The 21,741-nt window shown below is 45.5% G+C and overlaps 1 protein-coding gene across 1 annotated transcript; it reads right to left on the minus strand.

Moving 5' to 3' along the window:
• Positions 1 to 401: 401 nt before the first annotated feature.
• On the minus strand, positions 402 to 21,685 carry PCMTD2 (protein-L-isoaspartate (D-aspartate) O-methyltransferase domain containing 2). Its single transcript, XM_004370146.2, has 6 exons — positions 21,605 to 21,685; positions 17,651 to 17,980; positions 10,949 to 11,051; positions 9,814 to 9,985; positions 4,677 to 4,800; positions 402 to 1,919 (listed from the first exon to the last, which is right to left on the minus strand). Exons 2-6 carry the CDS (start codon positions 17,955 to 17,957, stop codon positions 1,540 to 1,542), a joined length of 1,086 nt encoding a protein of 361 aa, XP_004370203.1. The 5' UTR covers positions 17,958 to 17,980; positions 21,605 to 21,685; the 3' UTR covers positions 402 to 1,539.
• Positions 21,686 to 21,741: the final 56 nt, after the last annotated feature.

A 21,741-nucleotide genomic window follows, 5' to 3' on the forward strand; every position in this document is an offset into this window, starting at 1 on the left:
CTTTACAAACCTAGGCGATATACATGTTTTCCTGCTATGCATGCATGTGGTAGCATGGTGAAAATGATTCAGTTACTAAGAGACAGAAAAAGTCCAAAAGAACCAATGCTCAGCTGAGCAGGTGAAACCAAAGAGACGCTGAGCCCCAGGACTCCCGAGAGGCTGACGGTTACAGTTAATCAAGAAATCTGGATGCCGAATCCCACACAAGCACTCTGAGGGTTTAGGTTTATTGTTAACACTACATTATTCTTTTCTTTTGGTTAAAAAAAAAAAAAAAAAGGCTAAAAATTAAAAAAAAATTTAAGGCTACATAACAGTATCATTAGTTTATAAAAGAAATTCAAGCCCATAGACATTCTATTCTTAATAGACAGGCATGGTTGAGGTAAAATAAATAAAAAAAAAAAAAAAAAAAAGGCTTTGAAAATAACCAATGTTTTGGAGTAAGCAATATAACTTCAACACACCTGACCGATCTAAGGACTGTCATTTCTTCTACACCCACAATTGGATACAGACAGAACACTCGCTACCCGAGGGCGTCCTGACACCCACCCAGGGCCTGAAGAAACCTAGTTCCCAAGTCACTACAAGTTAAACTGCTCTTATGCAATGGAGCACCTAAAAGACATGTGTTCTTCAGAAAATTACAAAAGTAACAAATTTTTTTCTCTCCAGAATTATAAAATCTATGAATCAGTACTACAGTGTAGTCACAGAAAAATAGCAAACTGAAGTCAAGAAAACACAGGCCATCCACACATCAGTCCCCGCACTCTGAGAACGCCTGAGGAACCCATGATGATCTCAGGAGTTGGATAAGGGGTCACACCTTTCATTAGAGGAAAAGTAATTTCCCTTATTGAATATACAGACACAACTTGTTTCATTTTTCAGTATATTCTTTCAGGGATTACTTGACAGTGGCTCTTTTAAAATAACAAAAGGTGCCAGGAAAAAAATGTCTTTGAATTCTTTTGGAATTACAGAAAGACACTGGCAGTTTGAGAATTTTATTCCTCTTCCCCAATCAATTCCATTTTTCATTTTAAAAATTACAAATGACAAATCATGTAAGATTTAATCAAAAAACAAAGAAGGGTTTCCAATGATGTTTCCTCCATCTAGAAAAATAAAGTTTAGTGAAACTCAGTGCCAGTAGTTAAGATGCTGATACCATGAAATTAAAACTTAGACACAGGTGTCCAGAAAGGATTCTATACACTTACGAACTTGTGCTTTGTTTCACGTTTTCTAAGCAAAACACTTCCAATCTCCATTCTCCTCTGAGTGCATCAACGCATGTACCCGTGAGTGGAGCAGGCACCACACGATGCCTGCACTGCGCGGTGCTTCAACTAGCGAGAAACGGACCCTCCTCCTGGAGACGCTCTCCCCTTTAGAAAACATACTTCTACGCAGTTTACGCTTGTCAGATTATTTTTAAAGACATCCTAGAGGACAATCAAGAACAAACTAGGAAGAGGAACCCCGGTGTGAAGGCAGCAGCTCCCTCTGCCTCCTCACACGGGAGGCTCACTTCTCCCTGTAGTACAGCAGGTAGTACTTCAGGGGGTCAGGCAGAGGGAGGCTGAGGACTTTCTCGCGTAGGAAGTTCACCGGGGCATGTGGCTTCACTTCAGATGGGGCCTTGCCTTCGTCTTCCTGCTGCTCCTCGTCACAGTCTTCACAGGCGTTGTCATCGGAGGGGTTGGAGACTCGGCTGGCAAAGACCTCTTTGTCCAAAAAGACTACAGTTTGCATCCGACGGCGGCGAATTCTTCTTTGTTTCAGCCTGGGAGTGTTCTTCAATCCATTTTCGTTTTTGCTCGCTGTTTCCTGAGGGATTATCTTCTTAATCGTGCTCCGGATAGCAATGCGGGCCAGGTCCTGGAGGCTGCGGACCACCAGCAGCGCTGCCGGCACAAGGACAGATACGACCCAAACATGCATAAGCGATGGGACACGAAGCCTCAACATCTAAACACCCCGAGATTTCTAAACACCCCGAGATTTCTAAACACCCCGAGATTTCCGTCATTCACAGCTTTCTCACAAGTCACAAGAACTTGAGGGCACTGTAAGCAAACACCCTTGAGTGTCTAACCTGCATTCATTCACACAGTACTTTTCAAGACTGATTTTCTAACACACGAGTAGTTAACTTTGGTGAAAACTAAAGTAAGCACGCTGCTCGTCTAATCAATCGGTGGCAGAATTAAAACTGAGGTTCAGGTTTTTGTTTTTTGACAGCCTAGTTTCACTCTCCTATTTGTAATATTCATTCAGGTATTACATCTCATCCAGTAGTAACATAATGAATACATGTCTCTCACATTCTCTCTTTTAATATTTTCATAGTACATTAAAAATTGAGTATCTGTTCCTTCTGTTATTTAAGCGGAGAAAAGCAAATCCAAAACGCTGTCTGAGAACAACTCCAAAGCACACCAAGGAGAAATCCAGTCTGGTGACCACCGAAGCTCCTGACACACAGCGGCTGCACAGGGCTCTTCACAGAGGAGAGTCAGGTCACGTGTTCAAACACCCACAGCCCACACCAGCACCCTCCTTCTCCCCAGTGCACGCTGCCGAAGACAGCAGCTCACGGCCTCCTGCAGGGAAGGGTCCACGGAGAGGACCGCGTTCACCCATCAGAGGGGCCCCTAGGGCAGCTCAGCACCCCCCAACCCTGCACAGTACCTGGGAGCTTCCCACCCACTGGTGCTCCAGCGCTCAAAGGGGCACATTCAGCTCTCCCAGAGGATGAGATGTCCTCCCTCTTCCCGGGGAACGGGGTCCCGCTGCAACTACCCTGCCTGGCTTCCCCCTCGCTATCTGCTACTTTCCCATCCCTCACCACACCTTCTAGAAAGACGATTTCCACAGCTACTGCCGAACCTGGGGCTGCCCCCAAGACAGTACTGAGACCCCTCCCCACGGGCCACCAGGACCGCAGGGCGGCTCTGGCCCTCCAGCACTCCCATCCCCTTCTCCATAAGCCTGCTCAGCCCTGGCTTTCCCATGCATTCCACAGCTGCAAATGGCATTTTCTGGACCACTGCCCAAGACTCGGAGGCTACACGGAAAACAGACACTCCCCGTGTAGGAAAAGGCAGAGTGTGCTCCCAAAGCCTTTACACTCCAGAGGCCAAGGTCTCAGTCACCATCTTTCTCTCTCACCAGCAGCCTCCAAGCTGGATCCCTGACCTCACCTTTCCGCCTCCATCCTTTGAGACCCTGCCCTGCAGAGCTCACCGTCTACGCGAACGTGACTTCACTACTCTAAGACACTCTGGCCCACAAAGTCTAAAGCTGAAATAACTTTACTGCTGACTCCAGGGGCCCTGAATACCATCAAGCGATCGTTCATGATCGAAGACTTACCTCGAAACCTGCCTCGCGCCGTGTCCACACCACATCAAGAGCCCACCCTGGTCCTCATGCAGCCCTCGCACCAGAAGACGTGCCTGAAGCCAGGCACCCTGAGAAGCCACTATGCACCCTGCCTGCGCCCTCACCTCCTACATTCTGCCGAGGTGCTGGCAGCAAAAAGCACAACTTAGCTTCTTGCTGTTACTGGCTGTCATTGAGTAGATTCCGGTCATTCTGCTGGGATTTTCAGGGAGCATGCCTTTGACAAATTCACCCTCCCCCAACCACCAGGTTATCCAAAGCACAGATGTGGCTCTCCACAGCCAACGTGACAAGCTCAACTCTGACCTCCGGTAACGTGTGATTTCCCTCAGGCCCTCCGCACCTCGTCAGCAGGTGCCTCCAGAAGTCTCCACATCTCTGCTGAGGCTGCCCTTCCACCAGGTGGGCCCCCTTTCTTCCCTCTTTAGGGAATTCCTTGTCACCCTTGAGAGCCAAGCACAAGTCAGGCCCCTGACCCGAGCCCCTCGGCATGTGCCACTGTTGTCCTGGTCTACGTGCCGTGGCCTGGGCTCACAGAGACCAAAGCAAAGTGGAACTATTCAGAACAGCCAAACAACAGTTCTGGAAGGAATCCACCAGAATGTTCACAACAGCTGTCCTGGTGGTGGGACTATGCGTAACTGTTTCTCTCCCTAATTTTTTTTTTGCATTTTCCTAATTTCCTAAAGGATAAAAAATCAGAGTATAAACCCAACAGTTTTATTTTAAGTAAAACCTACTGGAATTCTCATTGCCGTGTGAATTTTTGTTTAAATTATAAAACTAGGATGCCTGCTGGCCGTGAGGGAGCAAATGGGAAAAGTGAGTCCCTAAAACCCCCGGCTGCTGTGGAAGGGAAAGGGGTCTTGCACCCTACACACCATCAGTCTCCCAGAACGTGGGCCCCGAAAGCCCTGAGGGCTCTGTGGAGCTCTGTGCTCAGTCATGCCTGGAACTCTCTGAATGCCTCTCCAGAGAGGTGAACCATCTAGCTCCCCGTTATGGGGGTCTTTTGCTTGCAAAGGCACGAAGAGCAACAGCTCTGAGACTCAGAAGGACAACATAACCTAAGGCAGGCTAGAGATAGATTATAACTGTTTACTTGCCTAAAAATCCCTGGTGATGTGTGAAGGTTTCAGTGGGGGGAGAAAACACTGATTAATACTAAAAGTTCCTTGTAAACTTTGTTTTCCTTCCAATTCTACTGAAATTAAGAAGATCTAAAAGACAAAATCAGCACAAATCTTTGTACTTACGCAGCTGGACAGGGCGTGATCTTCCTGACTCTGAGGGACAGGGCTGGATCAGAGGAGCAAAAGAAACAGCCAGAATCTTTTTGGTTTCCCAAGCAGAAGGACCAGTACGCGTTATCTTTGTCAACTATCCCAAAGATAAAATGAAAATATTGAAAAGATGTGGCTACTAGATAGCTAACAAGTAAATATAATCATTCCTATACATAATCCTTAAAAACACTGATACAAGATAGTGGAATATTATTGCAGAAATGTTCACCCCAAACACTCACGCCTCCAGACCTAACAAGGTTACTGGAGATACATGTGGTAGAGAAGCAAGGCAGAGGAGGAAAGAAGAAACCATTAGGTATATCTGTGAGCAGGGGTTCTCACAAGATCCTGGGGTCTCCGAAAAGGTCACTGAGAAGGTCACTGCCAGGGGAAAAGGCAGCGGGGAGGGGCTGTTCTAAAGTAAAAGCCACTACAGCCAACTGACTGCTTGAATTCATACGGAATCCTGGGCTGGGTTCTGCTTGTTTTCTGGAGGGGACTATAAAAAACATTCTCGCTGCAACTGGATAGAAGACACTGTTACAGAACCCTTGATAAGGTCCCTAAATGTGAACCTGGTACCCTGAATATATGGGAGACCATCCACCCCCGGGAGGCACTATCTCAAGAGTGTAACAGACTTCCTATGACACCCACGGCAACAGCCTGCAGCACAGGTGAGTATCAGAAGCACCAGAGGAGCCCAATCAGACCAGCACGCTGCTGACCACATGGTCCTGTGTGACCTGCACAGCTGCCAAGTGCCCAACAGGTCCCAGTGCTATTTCTGGTCAGCTCTGTCACGCAAAGAGTACATGCTAATCTTGTCTAAAAATGGCTAAGCAGCAAATCCTCTAAAAACTAAGATTCTATGTGCTGAATATGAGAACTAAAGGGATTAAATAAAGTAGCCACACACTAGACAACCATCAAGAAATTATTCACATTCATGTATACCAGCAAAAACATTTTTAAAGTAGAGAATTTCTAGTTATAATGAGCCCCAATCATTTAAATACAATCAGTGATGTATGAAACCTTAAAGAAAGAGAACTATAAACCCTGATTTCATATTTCTGGATGAGCAGAATAAATATTGTAAAGATGTCTGCAATCCTCCGATTAATCTAGATGTAACACAATTCCAATCAAAAGCCCAACACATTTTTGCAATACAAGATGTCTAATATCATTTGTATAAAACAAAGACATCTTTAAAACAACGTTCTACAAATGAAGAGCAAAGACGTGGGCCGTAGCCCATCGTGTGCAACGGCCTAGTAAAGAGAGCGGTGGCGAGACGGGGCAGCCAACAGCAGCCACTGTGACGGGGTATCCCCACTGCTAATGGTGCCGGCACCATGCAGCAAGCCCATGTTTGGGGACCAGTACTTTCCTTTCACGCTGCTGAGCATACTGACTTTGGAAGGGCAGCTGACAAGACTTTCTAAAACGCAGGGCCTCTGACAGGGCACGAGCACTTGTGAGTCTGTGGCTGGAGGAGATCCGGGAAGCAGGCAGAAAGTAAGACACGAGAACGACCACAACAGGTGCACAGGCCCTTCGTGGCGGCACAACTCTAACGGCAAAAAACCAGGAGGAGCACAAACGTCCCTCAACAAATCACGTTCTTATACACCAACAAAAGACTGTTAAAAATAAGCAAAGGAGAAAAGAAAGGATTTGGTAGTTAAAACGAACATCAACTAGTTAGAAATAAACAATAAACGATGCATTAAACCTAAAAGAAAGCGATATGCCCTTCTTTAATACATCCAGACAGGCAGTGAGTGGAAATAAGGTGCAGCCGCTCACTGAACAAGTTATGAAGAGATGTGTTTGCTTGTATAGTTTCTAAAAAAAAAAGAAAAACTAAAAATAAAACCCAAAAACGGTAAACCAGAGGTGAAGGGAGCAGAGTGGAGGAGATGAATGGAGAAACACTCTGAGTATCCCTTGTTTTGACTTTGGAGCCTTGTAAACGCTTTACACGGTTATCAAATGCAGTTAGTCTTAAAATGGCAATCCCTAAAAACTGAAAGAAAATAGACTATGTATCTGGTTGGTGGTGTAACCTCCAGAGAAGTATTATTTCATGCTCTTTCTGACTTTAAACATAGTGATCTGAACATCCCTAGTGGAGTGCAAGGACTAAAAACGCAAAAAAAAACTCCATAAAAATTGAACTCTTTTCAGTAACCAGATTGCTGGTGATGCTGTCCATTACGGAACGAACAGTAAGCAGCAGCGGCCGGCACCAGAACTCACCATGTGACAGAAGGGAGATACTGACGTGAGCCTGAAGAGGCGATTAGAAACCCCCAGGCCCAGTTCGGAATTGGAAGTACCAGCACCAATTCATGGTGCATTTTATCTTTTCAAAAAAGTGTGTGTTCATGTGTGCACACACGCACACGTGCATGCGTGTGTGTGTGCGGGGGATGTGTGTGGTGTGTGTAGGCAGGATGTAGGGGATGTGTGTGGTGTGTGTAGGGGTGCATGTCCAAGTGTGTGTGGGATGTGTGTGGTGTGTGTAGGGATTATGTATGAGTCTGGAATGTGTGGTGTGTGTAGGGGGGATGTGTGGGTGCGTGTGGGATGTGTGGTGTGTTTAGGGGTTATGTGTGAGTGTGGGATGTGTGTGTGGTGTGTGTAGGGGGATGTGTAGGTGTGTGTGGTGTGTGTAGGGGGGATGTGTGAGTGAGTGTGGGATGTATGTGGTGTGTGTAGGGGGGATGTGTGACTGTGTGTGGGATGTGTGTGGTGTGTGTACGGGGTATTGTGGGTGTGTGTGGGATGTGTGTGGGATGCGTGTGGTGTGTGTAGGGGGTACTGTGGGTGTGTGTGGGATGTGTGTGGTGTGTGTCGGGGGTATTGTGGGTGCGTGTGGGATGTGTGTGGGATGTGTGTGTGGCATGTGTACGGGGATGTGTGAGTGTGTGAGGGATATGTGGGGGGTGTGTGTGTGTGTGTGTGTGGCGTGTGTATGGAGGATGTGTGTGTGTGGCATGTGTACGGGGATGTGTGAGTGTGTGTGTGTGTGTGTGCGCGCGCGCTTCCTGGCTCTAGAGGTCCACAGAAAAGGCTAAAAAAAAATTTAAAAAAAAGAGAGAGACTAACCCTGCAGCAATGAGTACCTACTCCTAATGCCCCAAGTGTGATTTCTAAAAACCAGTTTCCATTACAATGGAACAGGTGTCCTCAGAGAAATGGTTAATTCCAAGTCTGTGGTAAAAAAAACATATAAACTGAGTCGGGGACATCTTTTCTTACCAGAAAGAAACAAAGCTATTAAGACACTGAGGCCATATCAAACGACCCAAGATCCAACCTGAAGAGGCTTCCACTGGCCAAAGACGGAACGATTTCAGCTTCAGGAAGAATACTGCAGCGACTGAGACAGCAGGTATGTTTCAATCCATGAATTCATAATGATACTACAACACAGACAAACACACCCCGTCGGTCGCCACCTTTGGCAGAGAGCTGACAGACACAGGTGAAGGGTGGCATTTGTCTCGCCTCTTCCGTACAGGCTATGCCAGTGACACGGTGACAATACGAGAACGATGATGCTCTATTCTGGGGCCCCCGATGGACGAACGGAGCAGAAAAAGGGGCCTCAGCCGGGAAGGACACTTCCCCACCAAAAAAGTATTCTTGAAAAAATAAAAAAACAAAACCTGGATCTAACTGAGCCTCTGGGTCCCGCTGCCAGCTTGGAGGGTGACTTCATAAGACAAATGAGCTGATTTCTTCAACTAGTAAGTTTCAAGGAAAAAACGAAAAAGAAGGAAGGAGAACCTATAGATTAAAAAACACTTAAGATACATAGTAACCAAATGTAATATATGAATTTTAAACGGATTCTCGCTTGAACAAACTATTGAAAAAATTTTATGAGACAATCAGGAAAATTTGAACACTAGCTGAATATTTGAAGATACTAATCAAAACCCAAATCAAACCCGTTGCCATCAAGTCAATTCCAACTCACAGAGATCCTACAGGATAGAGCAGAACTGCCCCATAGGGTTTCCAAGGAGTGGCTGGTGGATTTGAACTGCTGAGCTTCTGGTTAGCAGCCTGAGCTCTTAACCACTGTGCTACCAGGGCTCCTTGAAGATGTTAAGGAGTAGTAATTCATTTATTAGGTTATGATAATGCTTTTTTTGTGGTGATGTTCAAACTAGAGCCCTTATCTTTTATAGACACATTTATGGATAAAAATGTTTAACATCTATGGGTACTCACTAAAGCCTTTGTATAAGAGGAAATAACCGACAAAACACACTCAGCCTGATGTTCTCATGATGTAGAACAGTATTCGATTTTTTAAGTAAATGCTACAAGTTACAAACCACTACGTATAACAACATTTTTAAAAAAGAAGGAATACAAACTGAGAGGAAAGTTCTGGAAGAATTATACATTAATGGCAGTTACGGCATTGATTATGAGCAGTTTTTCTTTATGTTCTCATCTTCTGAATTTTCTAAAATGGATATTTTAGCACAAAGTTAATTAAATGCTAACATTTAAAAACAGCACAAAACTGCACAATCTTTTAATTTTTATCATTTCTGCGTTTCCTAGTTCTTTGTGTCTGACACACATTCACGTCTGTTAATCTAATGATTTATTACAGTCTATTTTTTCTCAATGAAATACAGTATCTAAAACGCACACAAACATGCAAGAGCAAATAGCAAAGCTTGGAGAAGCTTCCTACTAAATACTCATCAAGGCATCAAACACTTAGAAGAACAGTTAAATACTGGCTGTGGCAGGGAGGAGGAAGATGGTGGAAGAGAGAAGAGGGAGCAGTGAGGAAAGGAGAGAAGGAAGGAAGAGGAGCAAGGAAAAGAGGAGGCAGGTGGCGAGAGGGCTAAGAGCACAGGCCCTGTGCCTGGAGTGGCACCTGAGCCCACCTGGGCTACCTGCATGACCTGTGTGAGCGTCTTACCTGTCCCTGCCTCCGTTTCTCATTTGTGAAATGGAGAGGTTGTTGCAGGGGTTCCAAGGGAAAATACATGCATGTCAAATGCCTGAACAAACCCTGTCAGACAGCGCTCCCCAGTGTCAGTGAGGGGGGGACTCTGACCTTCTCTTCCAGCGGCATGACAAGGATGCCTCCGACCTTGAGCAGATTCTTCATGTAGTCTTCATGCTCTTTCTGAACGCCAGCTCCACAGTACACACGATCATACTGAGTACAATCCGGAGAAATCTCCAGGCAATTGCCAGTAACAAAGGATGGTTCACAGAATTCAAACCTGAAAGTAAAAAATGTTTTCTGTAACTAAATTTATCACCTTGTAACACATCTATGAGTAGCACTGGTGGCACAGTGGGTTAAGCGCTCAGCTGTTAACCAAAAGGTCAGTGGTTTGAATCCACCAGCTGCTCTGCGGGAGAAAGATGTGCCAGTCTGCTTCCATAAAGATTACAGCCTTGGAAACCCTATGGGGCAGTTCTGTTGTGTCCTGCAGGGTTCGCTACAGGGTCTTTATGAGTCAGAATCAACTCAACGGCAATGGGTTAACATGTCTATACAGAAATCTATCTATGGGTTAGGTTTTAATTGTAAAATCCCACAGCAATGTAATAAAATTAATTTACAAGGTCAGAAGCTGAAAGCCAGATGTCGAAAAAGAATTATCCGCTATAAATAGAACCCTAGAAATCCCAAACAAAATATTATGAAAATGAATATATACGCATAATCCAAATTTAAAACAATCTCCAATTATCATTGTTTTTGTTCTTATTCAAGAACTACTACAGAATGAATAAGATGAGGGGAAAAGAGATTCAGTTTCTCTAAAAATTTTAATCCCTAAAATATGAACTTCAATGCCTTATTTGAAAATGGCAAGAGCTAGTTACATACATTGTTTAAAGATAAATACAGCAATTTAATTTTAGAAACAATTAGGTGATATAAATTTGTCTATACCGGAAACATGTAAAGTGAGCAAAAAATTGTTTTCTTCTATTATTATACTGGTGAAAATTACCTTTACCTAGGTATCACAGTTACAAAAACCTAAAGCCCTTAAAAACACAGACTATCAAAAATAACAATTAGACAAGGCACGTAACCCTACGGTCACCGCACCACAGCTTCACCGAGTTTGCTGGCGTGTGAACGCTGCTGCACCACTTCTGCACATCTGATCGAAAGCCCATTAAATGGCAGTCACATCCTTTGACAGGTGAACAGCCCTGCCTCTTACTTGTCAAAGCTGTCACTGGTCTTGATAAAGAAGTCCAGCTTCTGCCTCGCGTACTCGATCACATCGGAGTGAAGCTCCACCCCATGGTTGACACCAAAAGGACCTAAAGGTTTACAAACAGGAACACTTAGAGCTAGGGCAAGGGCTCTTCCTGAGTGTTTACTTCTGTTTTATTAGCTGCAAAGCACCAATGTGGCATGTATAATTACAGAAATCCACGAGGTCTCAAGTCGTGAACACATCGCTGGGCCTAAATTCTCTACCAATCTCTCCAGTATGTGGGGCAGACCACTCACACACTGTAAAGACATCGTTCCATGATACTGCTGATTGATTCCACAGCTAAAGGCTGGCAGGTCTTCTGGAGCCAGGTCACCCTGCTCTCCAACTTTAAAGAATCATTTTAAAATGGAACCAAGCCTAGGTCTGAAACACAAGCCTTTGGAATCTTACTAATAAATTGCACTAACGTGTATTTGCAAATGAGACCGGGCAGTGGTCTCCAGGTGAGGCAGGGGTTCTAGTTACAGGAGGAGGCAAGAGACACACTCAGGGGCTGCTCACACTTGGTACCTTGGCCCAGCTGGTGCTCCCAGGGTAGAGGTACAAAAACTCACCAAGCTCTAATACTTGTACACTCTACACCTCCACGTACATTATGCCTCCATCAGAAAAATCTGCTGTGAAAACCAGTGGGACATGCAGGGGGACTTCAGTAAGGCGTCCCCATGAATTCGCAGTGTGGCACTCGCCCACAGTCCAGCGGGAACACTGGCAAACAGGCCACCCTCTGCACAGGGCAGACCCTCTGCACTCTGCACCGAGCACCCAGCCTCTTTCTGGATAAGCAGCCCTGGCCGAGACTCTGCAGCACGCCCGCCGCCTGTGCCTCACTCCCAGCGCCTTCTCACACGCCTGTCTCTCCCATTATTCTGGCAAGACCAAGGATATCTGCTTGCTGTTTGCACTCATAATATTCTCATCCACACTTCACCTTCACAATCACACAGTAAGTAATTCCAATAACAGACGCAATAGATATGGGACGTGGTTCCTACTCCCAAGACGTTTAAAACCAAAACCGAGAATAACCCATGTGCCTACCTGCCCCCTCAAAAAAGTGACCAGCAGGCAGGGGGTACACTACAAGTGCTGTGGACCCCGAACAAGGGGGCTTCTCATGGCTGGAGATTCCTGGCACAGGGCTGAGGCTGGAACCGCTGAGACCTGAACAACTGTGGCAGCAACCCCCACACTGGGAGGAAGGTTGCCCACTTTTACCACTTCAATTCAATATTGTATCAGAAGTCCCAGCCGAAGGAATCCCTGAGACTACGGACCTAAGACACCATTCTGATCTGGAACTGAAGCCATTCCCAAGAGATCACCTTTCAGCTAAACAACAGACAGGCCCATAAAAGAAACAATAACACCCAAGAGAACGCATTCCTTGGAACGATCAATTATACGAGATAAAAAAGATAGTATTTACCCAAAAGCAAAGATGAGAAGGCAGGAAGGGGCAGAAAATCTGGCGGGAAAGAAACAAAGACCGCAGGGCGGAAACGGGGAGAGCGCTGACACACTGGAGAACGCAATCAACGTCACGGAACATTTTATACACAAACTACTGACCAGGAAGCTAACTCCCTCCATGAACTGTCACCTGAGCACAATAATGAATAAATACAGCACAGATGAGAACTTCAAGGGGCAGAGATGGAACGGTGCCACAATGGGAAGCATGTGATCCACGCTATTGAGCTGTTCGTGTCGAACCTGTGAATAGATGTGTTTGGCTGTGTACATTGCCACCAAAAGTAAATACATTCTAGTTTGGGCAGTCAAAAAAAAAGTCCTAGCCAGAGCAATGAGACAGAAAAAGAAATAAAACGTATCCAGATTGGAAAAGAAGAAGTAAAACTAGCTCTATTTGAGGATGATATGATCCTATATATAGAAAATTTTGCTGAGGATCATTCAAAAGTGGTTGCAACAGTACATTGACAGGGAACTGTCAGAAATTCAAGCCAGATTCAGAAGAGGATGTGGAACAAGGGATATCACTGCTGATGTCAGATGCACCCTGGCTGAAAGCAGAGAATACAAGAAAGACGTTTACCTGTGTTTTACTGACTACGCAAAGGCATCCGACTGTGTAAATCATAACAAATTATAGACAACAATGCAAAGAATGGGAATTCCAGAACACTTAATCATACCCATGATGAACCTGTACTTAGACCAAGACGCAGTCATTTAAACAGAACAAGGGTTTACTGCATGGTTTAAACTCAGGAAAGGCATGCGTCAGGGTTGTATCCTTCATCATACTTATTCAATCTGTATGCTGAGCAAATAATCTGAGAAATTGGACTATATGAAGAACAATGAAGCATCAGGATTGGAGGATATGCAGATGACAACATTCCTGACTGAAAGTGAAGAGGACTTTAAGTACTTACTGATGAAGATCAAAGACCACAGCCTTCATTATGGACTACACTTCAACATAAAGAAAACCAAAATCCTCACAACTGGATATATAAAAAACATCAAGATAAACAGAGAAAATATTGCCGTTGTCAAGGATTTCATTTTACTTGGATCCACAATCAATGCCCACAGAAGCAGCAGTTAAGAAATGCGATGACCCACTGCACTGGGCAAATCTGCTGCAAGAGATCTCTTTAAAGCGTCAAAAAGCAAAGATGTCACTTTAAGGACTAAGGTGCGCCTGACCCAAGCCATGGTGCTTTCAATCGCCTCATATGAAAGCTGGACAACGAATAAGGAAAACTGAAGAAGAACTGACGTCTTCGAATTATGGTGTTGGCAAAGAATACTGAATATACCACTGACTGCCAGAAGAATGAACAAATCTGTCTTGGAAGAAGTACAGCCAGGGTGCTCTTTAGGAGCAACGATGGCGAGACTTCGTCTCATATGGTTTGGACATGCTGTCAGGAGGGAACAGTCCCTGGAGAAGGACATCATGCATGGTAACATAAAGGGTCAGCAAAAAAGAGGAAGACCCTCAACGAGATGGACTGACACAGTGGCCGCAACAATAGGCTCAAACACAGCAATGACTGTGAGGATCGCACAGGACTGGGCAGTGTTTCATTCTGTTGTTCGCGGGGTTGCTGAGTCAGTCAGCTCGACGGAAGCTGACAACAACATACAGAAAATCCTGAAGAGTCCACAAGAAAACTTTCAACGCTAACAGAGCCACTTAGCAAAGTTGCAGGGTACAAGGTCAACAAACAAAAATCAGTTGGGTTTCTCTATACACCAGCAATGAGCAATCTGAAAAGGAAATTAGGGAAACAATTCCATTTACAAGAGCATCTAAGAGAATAAAATACCTAGGAATAAATCTAATCAGGGAGGTGAAGGACTTATACAGTGAAAATTATAAGACACTACTGACAGGGATTACAGAAGCCTTAAATAGATGGAAAGATGTTCCATGTTCAGGTATTGAAGACTTCATATTGTCAAGAGATCAATACTAACCAAAGCAATCTACAGATCAACACAATTCCAATCAAAATTCCAACGGCCTTCTTTATAGAAATAGAAAACAAATCTTCAATTTTATATGGAATGGCACGAGGCCATGAATAGCTAAAGCAATGCTAAAAGAGAAGAACAAAGTAGGAGGACTCACACTTTTGATTTTAAAACATACTACACTGCTGCAGTAATCAAAACAGCCTGGTACTCATAAAATAACTGACACATAGACCAGTGGAACAGAATTTAGAGTCTGTGGTCAACTGATTTTTGACAAGGGTGCTAAGTCCATTCAATGGAGAAAGAAGTGTCTTCAATACATGGTGCTGGGAAAACTGGATTTCCACATGCAGAAAAAAGAAACAGGATACATGCCTCACACCATACACAAAAACAAATTAAAAATGGATTAGGGACTTAAATGTGCACACTAAAACCATAAAATTCTTAGAAGAAAAAGCAGGGGCAATGCTGTCAATGGATTACCTAACAACAAAAGCACAAAGAGCAAAAGACAAAATAAATAAATGGGACTTCATAAAAATTATAAACTTCTGTTCATCAAGAGACTTTACCAAAAAAGTGAAAAGACAAGCTACCGTCTGAGAGAATATCTTCAGAAACCATATATCCGACAAGAATCCAATAACCAAATTAGACATAAAACTCTGACAACAACAAAAAGACAGATAACCCAATCATACAATGGGCAAATGACTCGAACAGACGTTTCACCGAAGAGGACATACAAATGGCCACCAAATACATGAAAAGACGCTCAGCATCATTAGCCATCAGAAACGCAAATCAAAACCATAATGAGATACCCTTTCACTCCTAGTAGGATGGCTAAGATTAAAAAAAAAGAAGAAGAAAACGAATATTGGCAAGGATGTGGGGAAACTGGAACCCTTACCCATTGCTGGTGGGAATGCAACATAGTACAGCCATTGTGGAAAACAGTGTGGCGGTTCCTCAAAAAAACTAAAAATAGAACTACCATATGACCTAGCAATTTCACTTCCAGGTATACACCCAAAAGACTAGAAAGCAGAGACTCAAACAGAGATCTGTACATCAATGTTCACTGCAACACTATTCACAATAGCCAGAAGGTGGAAACAACCTAAATGCCCATCAGCAAATGAATGGATAAACAAAACACGGTCCATATATACAATGGAATACTTACTCAGCCAACAGGAGAAATGAAGTCTTGATATATGCTACAATACGGATGGTGCTAGAAGACATTATGTTGAGCAAAATAAACCAACCACAAAAGGACAAATATTATATGAAATCACTTATATAAAAAGACAAGAAAAGGCAAATGTATAGATAACAGCGTTTATTAGTGGTTACCAGGGATGGGAGGGAGGGGGAAAGTGGGCGCTAACAGCGATGGAAACATTGCATTGATTAAGAGTAGGGTTGAATAGCTGATTATTGTGGTTGCTGTCAGTAAGCTGTACACTTGTAAGAAGTTTAACTGGGAAAGTTGTGTGACAGATGTATTTACAGCGACAAAAAACAAAAAAGGAGTAGCTGCTGAGGCTGCTTATGTACAACCAAAAACCTCATGGGATTTGGTTTCCTGGATTGGATGTTTAGGGTTATGGTTTCATGGGACATCCCAGTTAACTGGCCTAATAACACATTTAATGCTTCTGTTCTACCTCCTAGTCTGTTGCATAGTTCTGGGGTCTTAAAAGCTTGCAAACGGCCATCCAAGGCATAACAATTGGTCTATTTGCCTGGAACAAGAGAGGAAGAGGGAGAGTCAGGAATAGGAAGAGGATATAGAATATGTGGCTAATTGCCTCCACGAACAACTGCCTCCTTTGCCATGAGTCCAGAAGAACTGGATGGTGCCCAGCTACCATTACCGAGCATTTTGATCAAAGATTCCATAGAAGAATCCTGATCAAAAGGGGGAAAATGCAGAACAGAATTTCAAATTCTCATGGACTCCAGACATCCTGGAGCCACGCAGATTGGATGAACCAGTAAACTATTTCCCTGAGACGATCTTTAAACCTTAAACCAAAAACGTCCCCTCTGAAGTCTTCTTAAAAGCAAACAATAATTCAGCTTAACTAGTAAAAAGTCTGCCTTGAGCATTACGCTCTTTTAAAAACTATCTACATGGGATCAAACTAACAACAGCAACTCAAAAGATCAGACAGGAGCCTTAGGGGACAGTGAATTTATGTTAATGGGGAAGGAACAACTCAGAAGAGGAGGGTGAGAATGGTTCCACAATTCAAAGAATGTGATCAATGTCACTGAATGGTACATGTAGAAACTGTTAAATGGGCGTATGTTTTGCCGTATATATTCTCAACAAAAATAAAACAAAATTATTTAAAAAAATGCACAGACTTCAGCCAGTGCACACCAGCTGTAGCACCTCTGCCTCTGGCCTAAGCAACTCTCGTGTGGCGCAGCCTCAGTGCCCGCCTCCTCTCTGCAGGGAGCTGACAGGGCACAGCCAGCACCCGTCACTCCTATCAGCACCAACGCCTTTCCCAACTAGAGCGCTGAACACGAAATGGGAACTCAACAGGTTCTTAGTTACCTGACGCTGCCTTTATTACGATTAAAAACGACCACATCCCCATGTACACTGTCACAACTTATTTAGGAAAGTAGGCTAAACGGCTTCAAACAAGATAACCTTGGAAACCCCCTTCATCCTTGAAATCTATTTAAAAATAAGTAACATAGTTATTATTCTATTTTAGTAACAAAACAAACAAAAACTGCACAGAAGAACTCCGACTCCCATTCTCTCAGCACTGAGATGGAGTGAGGAGGCAGGCCCAGGGATTAACCTGGATGGAGGGCGTGGTGAGGCCACACAGGGCCCGTCACCTCGCAGGAGGAGGGCGTGCTGAGTTACCTGTGGGCTGTGCACGGCAGGGAACAGGAGAGGTGTGGGAAAGGGAGGAGAGAGAGTAAGTCCTTCTAGAAAACGTGAATGTGGCCTTCCCACCACCCAGGCAGCACGTGTGAACAGCGCTGAGTGACTCCTGCAGAGGCCGGGACAGGAGGGTCTGGTCCCCACTCACACAGGACACACAGTAACCAACCACACCTTTTCTAGGAAGGAGATCAAGCCCTGTGCTGTGCCCACACGGTGCTTCCCAGCAGGGCCTCCAGTCCTCCTTCCAGATTTACCTAGAATGAGCCCAACCATGGAGCTGAGGTAGCCAGTGCCACTGCCCAGGTTCAGGAACGAGAGTCCAGGCTGCAGGTCCAGGGCTTCCATCACCTCCGAGTAGATGCACGGGGCAGAAAGGTGGATGTTCCCATGCTTCCACGCCAGATCCTTGTAAGCGTTTTCCTTAAACTCCTCAAGATAATAGTCTGCGCGATCGATAGCACGGAAAGCCTGCTCCACCAGCTCAGTGCGGATGTACTGGGCCTCCTTCAGGTTGTCGATGAGCTCGTCGTTGTCCTCCCCGGCACTCACGGCACCTCCCATCCTCAGGGCAGCACCAGGGAGCACTAGGATGAAAAGAGGCAATTACGTCCAAGGGCAGACACAGAACAACATATACTAATTCCAAATTCTGATTCTGAAAATAACAGCAGTGGAGTATCTTTTGTCAACGCCCGCCCACTCCATTCCCTAAGGATACCAGATTTAGCAGGGGAAAAAGCCTTTCAGTTAAATCTGAAATTCAGCTTAACAACAAATACTAAAAAATTATTTGCTGTTTATCTGAAATTCAAATTTAATTGGTGTCCTATATTTTATCTGGCAACCCTACACCCCCGATACACATACTCACCGAAATCAAGTAATCCACTCAATATGGTGATACGTGTGTTGTGACAATAAAATTTTAGGCAAAGGCAACATCAACAAAACTGTCTTCCCAAATAGAACGTTTTGTGACAAGTACCTTCTTGTTTCAAGGCTAAATCTTAGGAGCAGGAGAAGCTGCCACTAGAACTTCCTACACCCACTTTTGAAATGTGCACCGTGTAACCTTCCCAGCTCTTCCAAAACAAAGGCCCATTTCTCATCTTCTTCCAAACTGCCCTCAGGAAGAAAAAGCACAGCACTTGGCTCCACTCTGAGCCCAACTACTTAAACGCAGTGTCTCTTCTTCCATTCCACAGGGAAACTCCTCCCACAACTACAGAAATAACCTCTCCAATACTACACCTGCCCCAGGAGTAGCTTTACCTGAATAAAATGGTCGTGTCAGAACTCATCAACACTGACCCGTTCTCTGAATCAGGCTTCACACACTAAGTTTATACTTGTTTCCCCTCACAATCCTCTGGATTTCCAATGGCAGAATTAGAAACATAAAGAAATACTGGGGGCAGGAGAGATACACTACTCTTACAGTCTCTCTCACACACACACACACACACACACACACACTCACAAATGGCAATTATGGTGTGAGATCTTGTCCCAGGAATGCACCAGGATGAACCGTCTGCCTTTTAAAACAGGTTAAAAAAATGTCTGAAGGGCGTGGCGTAACGCAATGCTCTTTCCATTTTACGGTCAGGATATCAGTTACTGTCAACCCTCATAATCAAGACTTTAGAGCTGAATACTAGGCTTTTCAGATCACTACCATGGTCAATGACTGATTTCTTTCCCCCTTTTTAAACAGTTTCAGAGCCCTTATTATATTATAGTCCACGGCCAGTTAACATAGCTGGACAGGTACTAATGAGGCCAAGTTTAATCTGAATAAGCCACTGAGTCCTGAGCTAAAGACTACACGCTAGCCTAGGACAGTCATGTAAAATGTGGGTCACTGCTTAGAAGCGGAGTCATGAGTTTGGATATTTAAGGGTCTATTTGGGAAAAGACCTAAAATCACCTATCCTATTAAAAAAATGTTGGGTCACCCAGAAGCCTATACACAATGTTGTACCATTCTACCTCGATACCATCCTTCTATCTACAAAATCAAAACAAACCAAATATTGGGCATGTATCATTTTCTAAGTATCTACTACTTATTTGGGATTTTTCCTCACTTTGGAAGCTCATCACATACCCAAGGGCTAGCTAGCTTTGGTGGCACAAACAGTTAAGTGCTCAGCTACTAACCGAAAGGTTAGCAGTTCGAACCCGCCCAGAGGTACCTAGGAAGAAAAGCCTGGCAATCTAGTAGGAAGGATCACAGTCATTGAAAACCCTACAGAGCACAGTTCTATCCTGGGACAGATGAGCTCACCATGAGTTAGAATCAACTCCACAGCAACTGGTTTACCTGCGAGTCATGACCTCACTTAGGCTACGGCATCATGAGGCAAACCGGGGCCAAGAGGTTACTCTGCTCATGGTCACACAGCCAGGAGGAGGGGATGGAATTCACACCCAGGACTGTCTGGCCAAAAGCCTGTGTTCTTTACACCACAGCAAAATGCAGCTTAAAAGTTCTCCAGTGAGCAAAAAACATGTGGGCAATCTTTGTTTATTCTACAATGACAGGCGCGGTGACTACAGGGTAACCCCATCCACTGCCACTGGTGGGGTGCCAACGAGCACGTGATGAACCCCCATCACTGACCACGGACGGGACTGGTGACAAGGGCACCAAAACGCCACCAACAGCAGACCCAAAGACGTCCCTGCCAAACCAAATCCTGTTACTTCCACCTAGACTCCAGAGTACAGTCAAAGTAACAGTGGTGAACCTGCATTTGGTTTTTGAACATGCATTGGACTTCACAAATCTTACTATAATTCACTACCCTGTATGAACTGGCCACAGCCCAGTGCCACAACCTTGCTCACAGCACCAAGGGCAGAGCAGCAAAAGAGGAAGGCCTCACAACTGCAGGGTGTGGGGAGACAGCGAATCTGTGTCAGCACAAGCTAGAAGCCCACACGGGGGTGGAGGGAGTGACAGGTTTGTCAGAATGCACAAGGAAGACCACAGTCCAATCTGGGTGTCACTTCTTAAAACAGGCCCAGCAGAAAAGGAGCCTTGGTAGGCAGGATGATGGGAGAAACTCTGGCTTCTAACCTTGGAAACCAGAACTCTTACAAGGAATCACACCGGTTTTTTCCAGACACTTGAAAGGCTCGCAGGAGGTCCCACGGACCTACTATTCCTGGGAGAGCAAAACCAATGGGATGCAGTTAGATGGAGACAATTTCTACTAAATGCAAAGATCTTTTAACAATAAAGTGCAAATAATGAAATGAGCTCTTTCTCAGGGTGCAGGGTCCTACACCCAGGCCATGTCCCTTGTCCAAGTCTGGGCAGAGCATGGGCCTCGGGCAGGGGGACTGGCCTGAGGAGCAGGACCCCATTACCTCCAAGTCTATGCCTCTGTTTCCCCTGAGCACAACCACAACAATTTGTTTTAGAGAAATCTGGACTTCACTAGTTCCCGGATGGCATTCTACTGTAAACCCAGAATGGAGCTGTTTACTTTAACCATCACTCTGCTGAGAAGAAAGGCACATGGGGGAGGGTGATACTTAGACTGCCTTTTTGAGGTGCAACACTGGAACAAACATCAATTTGAGGGGCTCCCCCATCTCCCCACACAAAAACAAAGCAAAAGCCCAGGTGAGTTCACCGCCCCCCCACCCCCGACTATTTAAGATCTTTTATAATCTGCTCCAACCCTGAGTACCTCCAAGACCTGGGACTCTGCCATCTTCTGAAAAAGTCCAAGGTAGGATTTGTTTTAAACACGTCAACTCCTGACTTGCCTTAAAACTCCTACAAACACTGCCTAACCGAAGGTCGGGACAGCCGTCCGCCGGGAGAGCGAGTAACCCAAAGGTGCAAGCAACGGGCACGGAGGGGCGACGGGGACTCCTGGACGCGCGCTGGGAACGCAGAGAACGGTCCTGCTCCAGGGGGTCCAGAAAATGCAACACCCCACCGGGGTGGGAGGCCGAAGTGAGGAGGGGGCCGAGGTGGGGGCGACGCCCCCGGGGTGAGGGCGAGAAGGTTGAGGTGGGGGAGGCTGAAGTGGGGGGGGGGCAAATGCGCCCGGGGAGGGGGCCGAGGTGGGGGAGACGCCCCCCAGGGGTTGGAGACGGGGGGAACCGAGACGCGGAGATCGAGAAGGCGGTGAAGGGGAGACACCGCCCGCTCGCCGCAGGCCAGGCCCGAGGTGGGGCGGCTCTACCTCTAAGCTCGGCGGGCCGCGAGACAAGCCGCCGCGGGAGCGGTCTGGCGCTTCCGGACTCCGCGCTCCGCCGCCGAGGCCGCGGTCTGCTCGTCCGTAAACATCCGCCGTCGCCGCCGCGGCTGCGCGCGGAGCGG

This window comes from Trichechus manatus, unplaced genomic scaffold, assembly GCF_000243295.1.
Source record: "Trichechus manatus latirostris isolate Lorelei unplaced genomic scaffold, TriManLat1.0 scaffold00008, whole genome shotgun sequence".
Classification (NCBI taxonomy): Eukaryota; Metazoa; Chordata; class Mammalia; order Sirenia; family Trichechidae; genus Trichechus; species Trichechus manatus.

What these genes read in the sequence shown, in the direction of transcription:
- PCMTD2 (XM_004370146.2), bottom strand. Translation starts at nt 17,957, where the DNA reads ATGGGAGGTGCCGTGAGTGCCGGGGAGGACAACGACGAGCTCATCGAC. An exon ending in ACCAGTGACAGCTTTGACAA is followed by an intron (nt 9,986 to 10,948) that starts GTAAGAGGCAGG and finishes TTTTACTTTCAG; the next exon opens with GTTTGAATTCTGTGAACCAT. An exon ending in ATCACGCCCTGTCCAGCTGC is followed by an intron (nt 1,920 to 4,676) that starts GTAAGTACAAAG and finishes TTGTGCCGGCAG; the next exon opens with CGCTGCTGGTGGTCCGCAGC.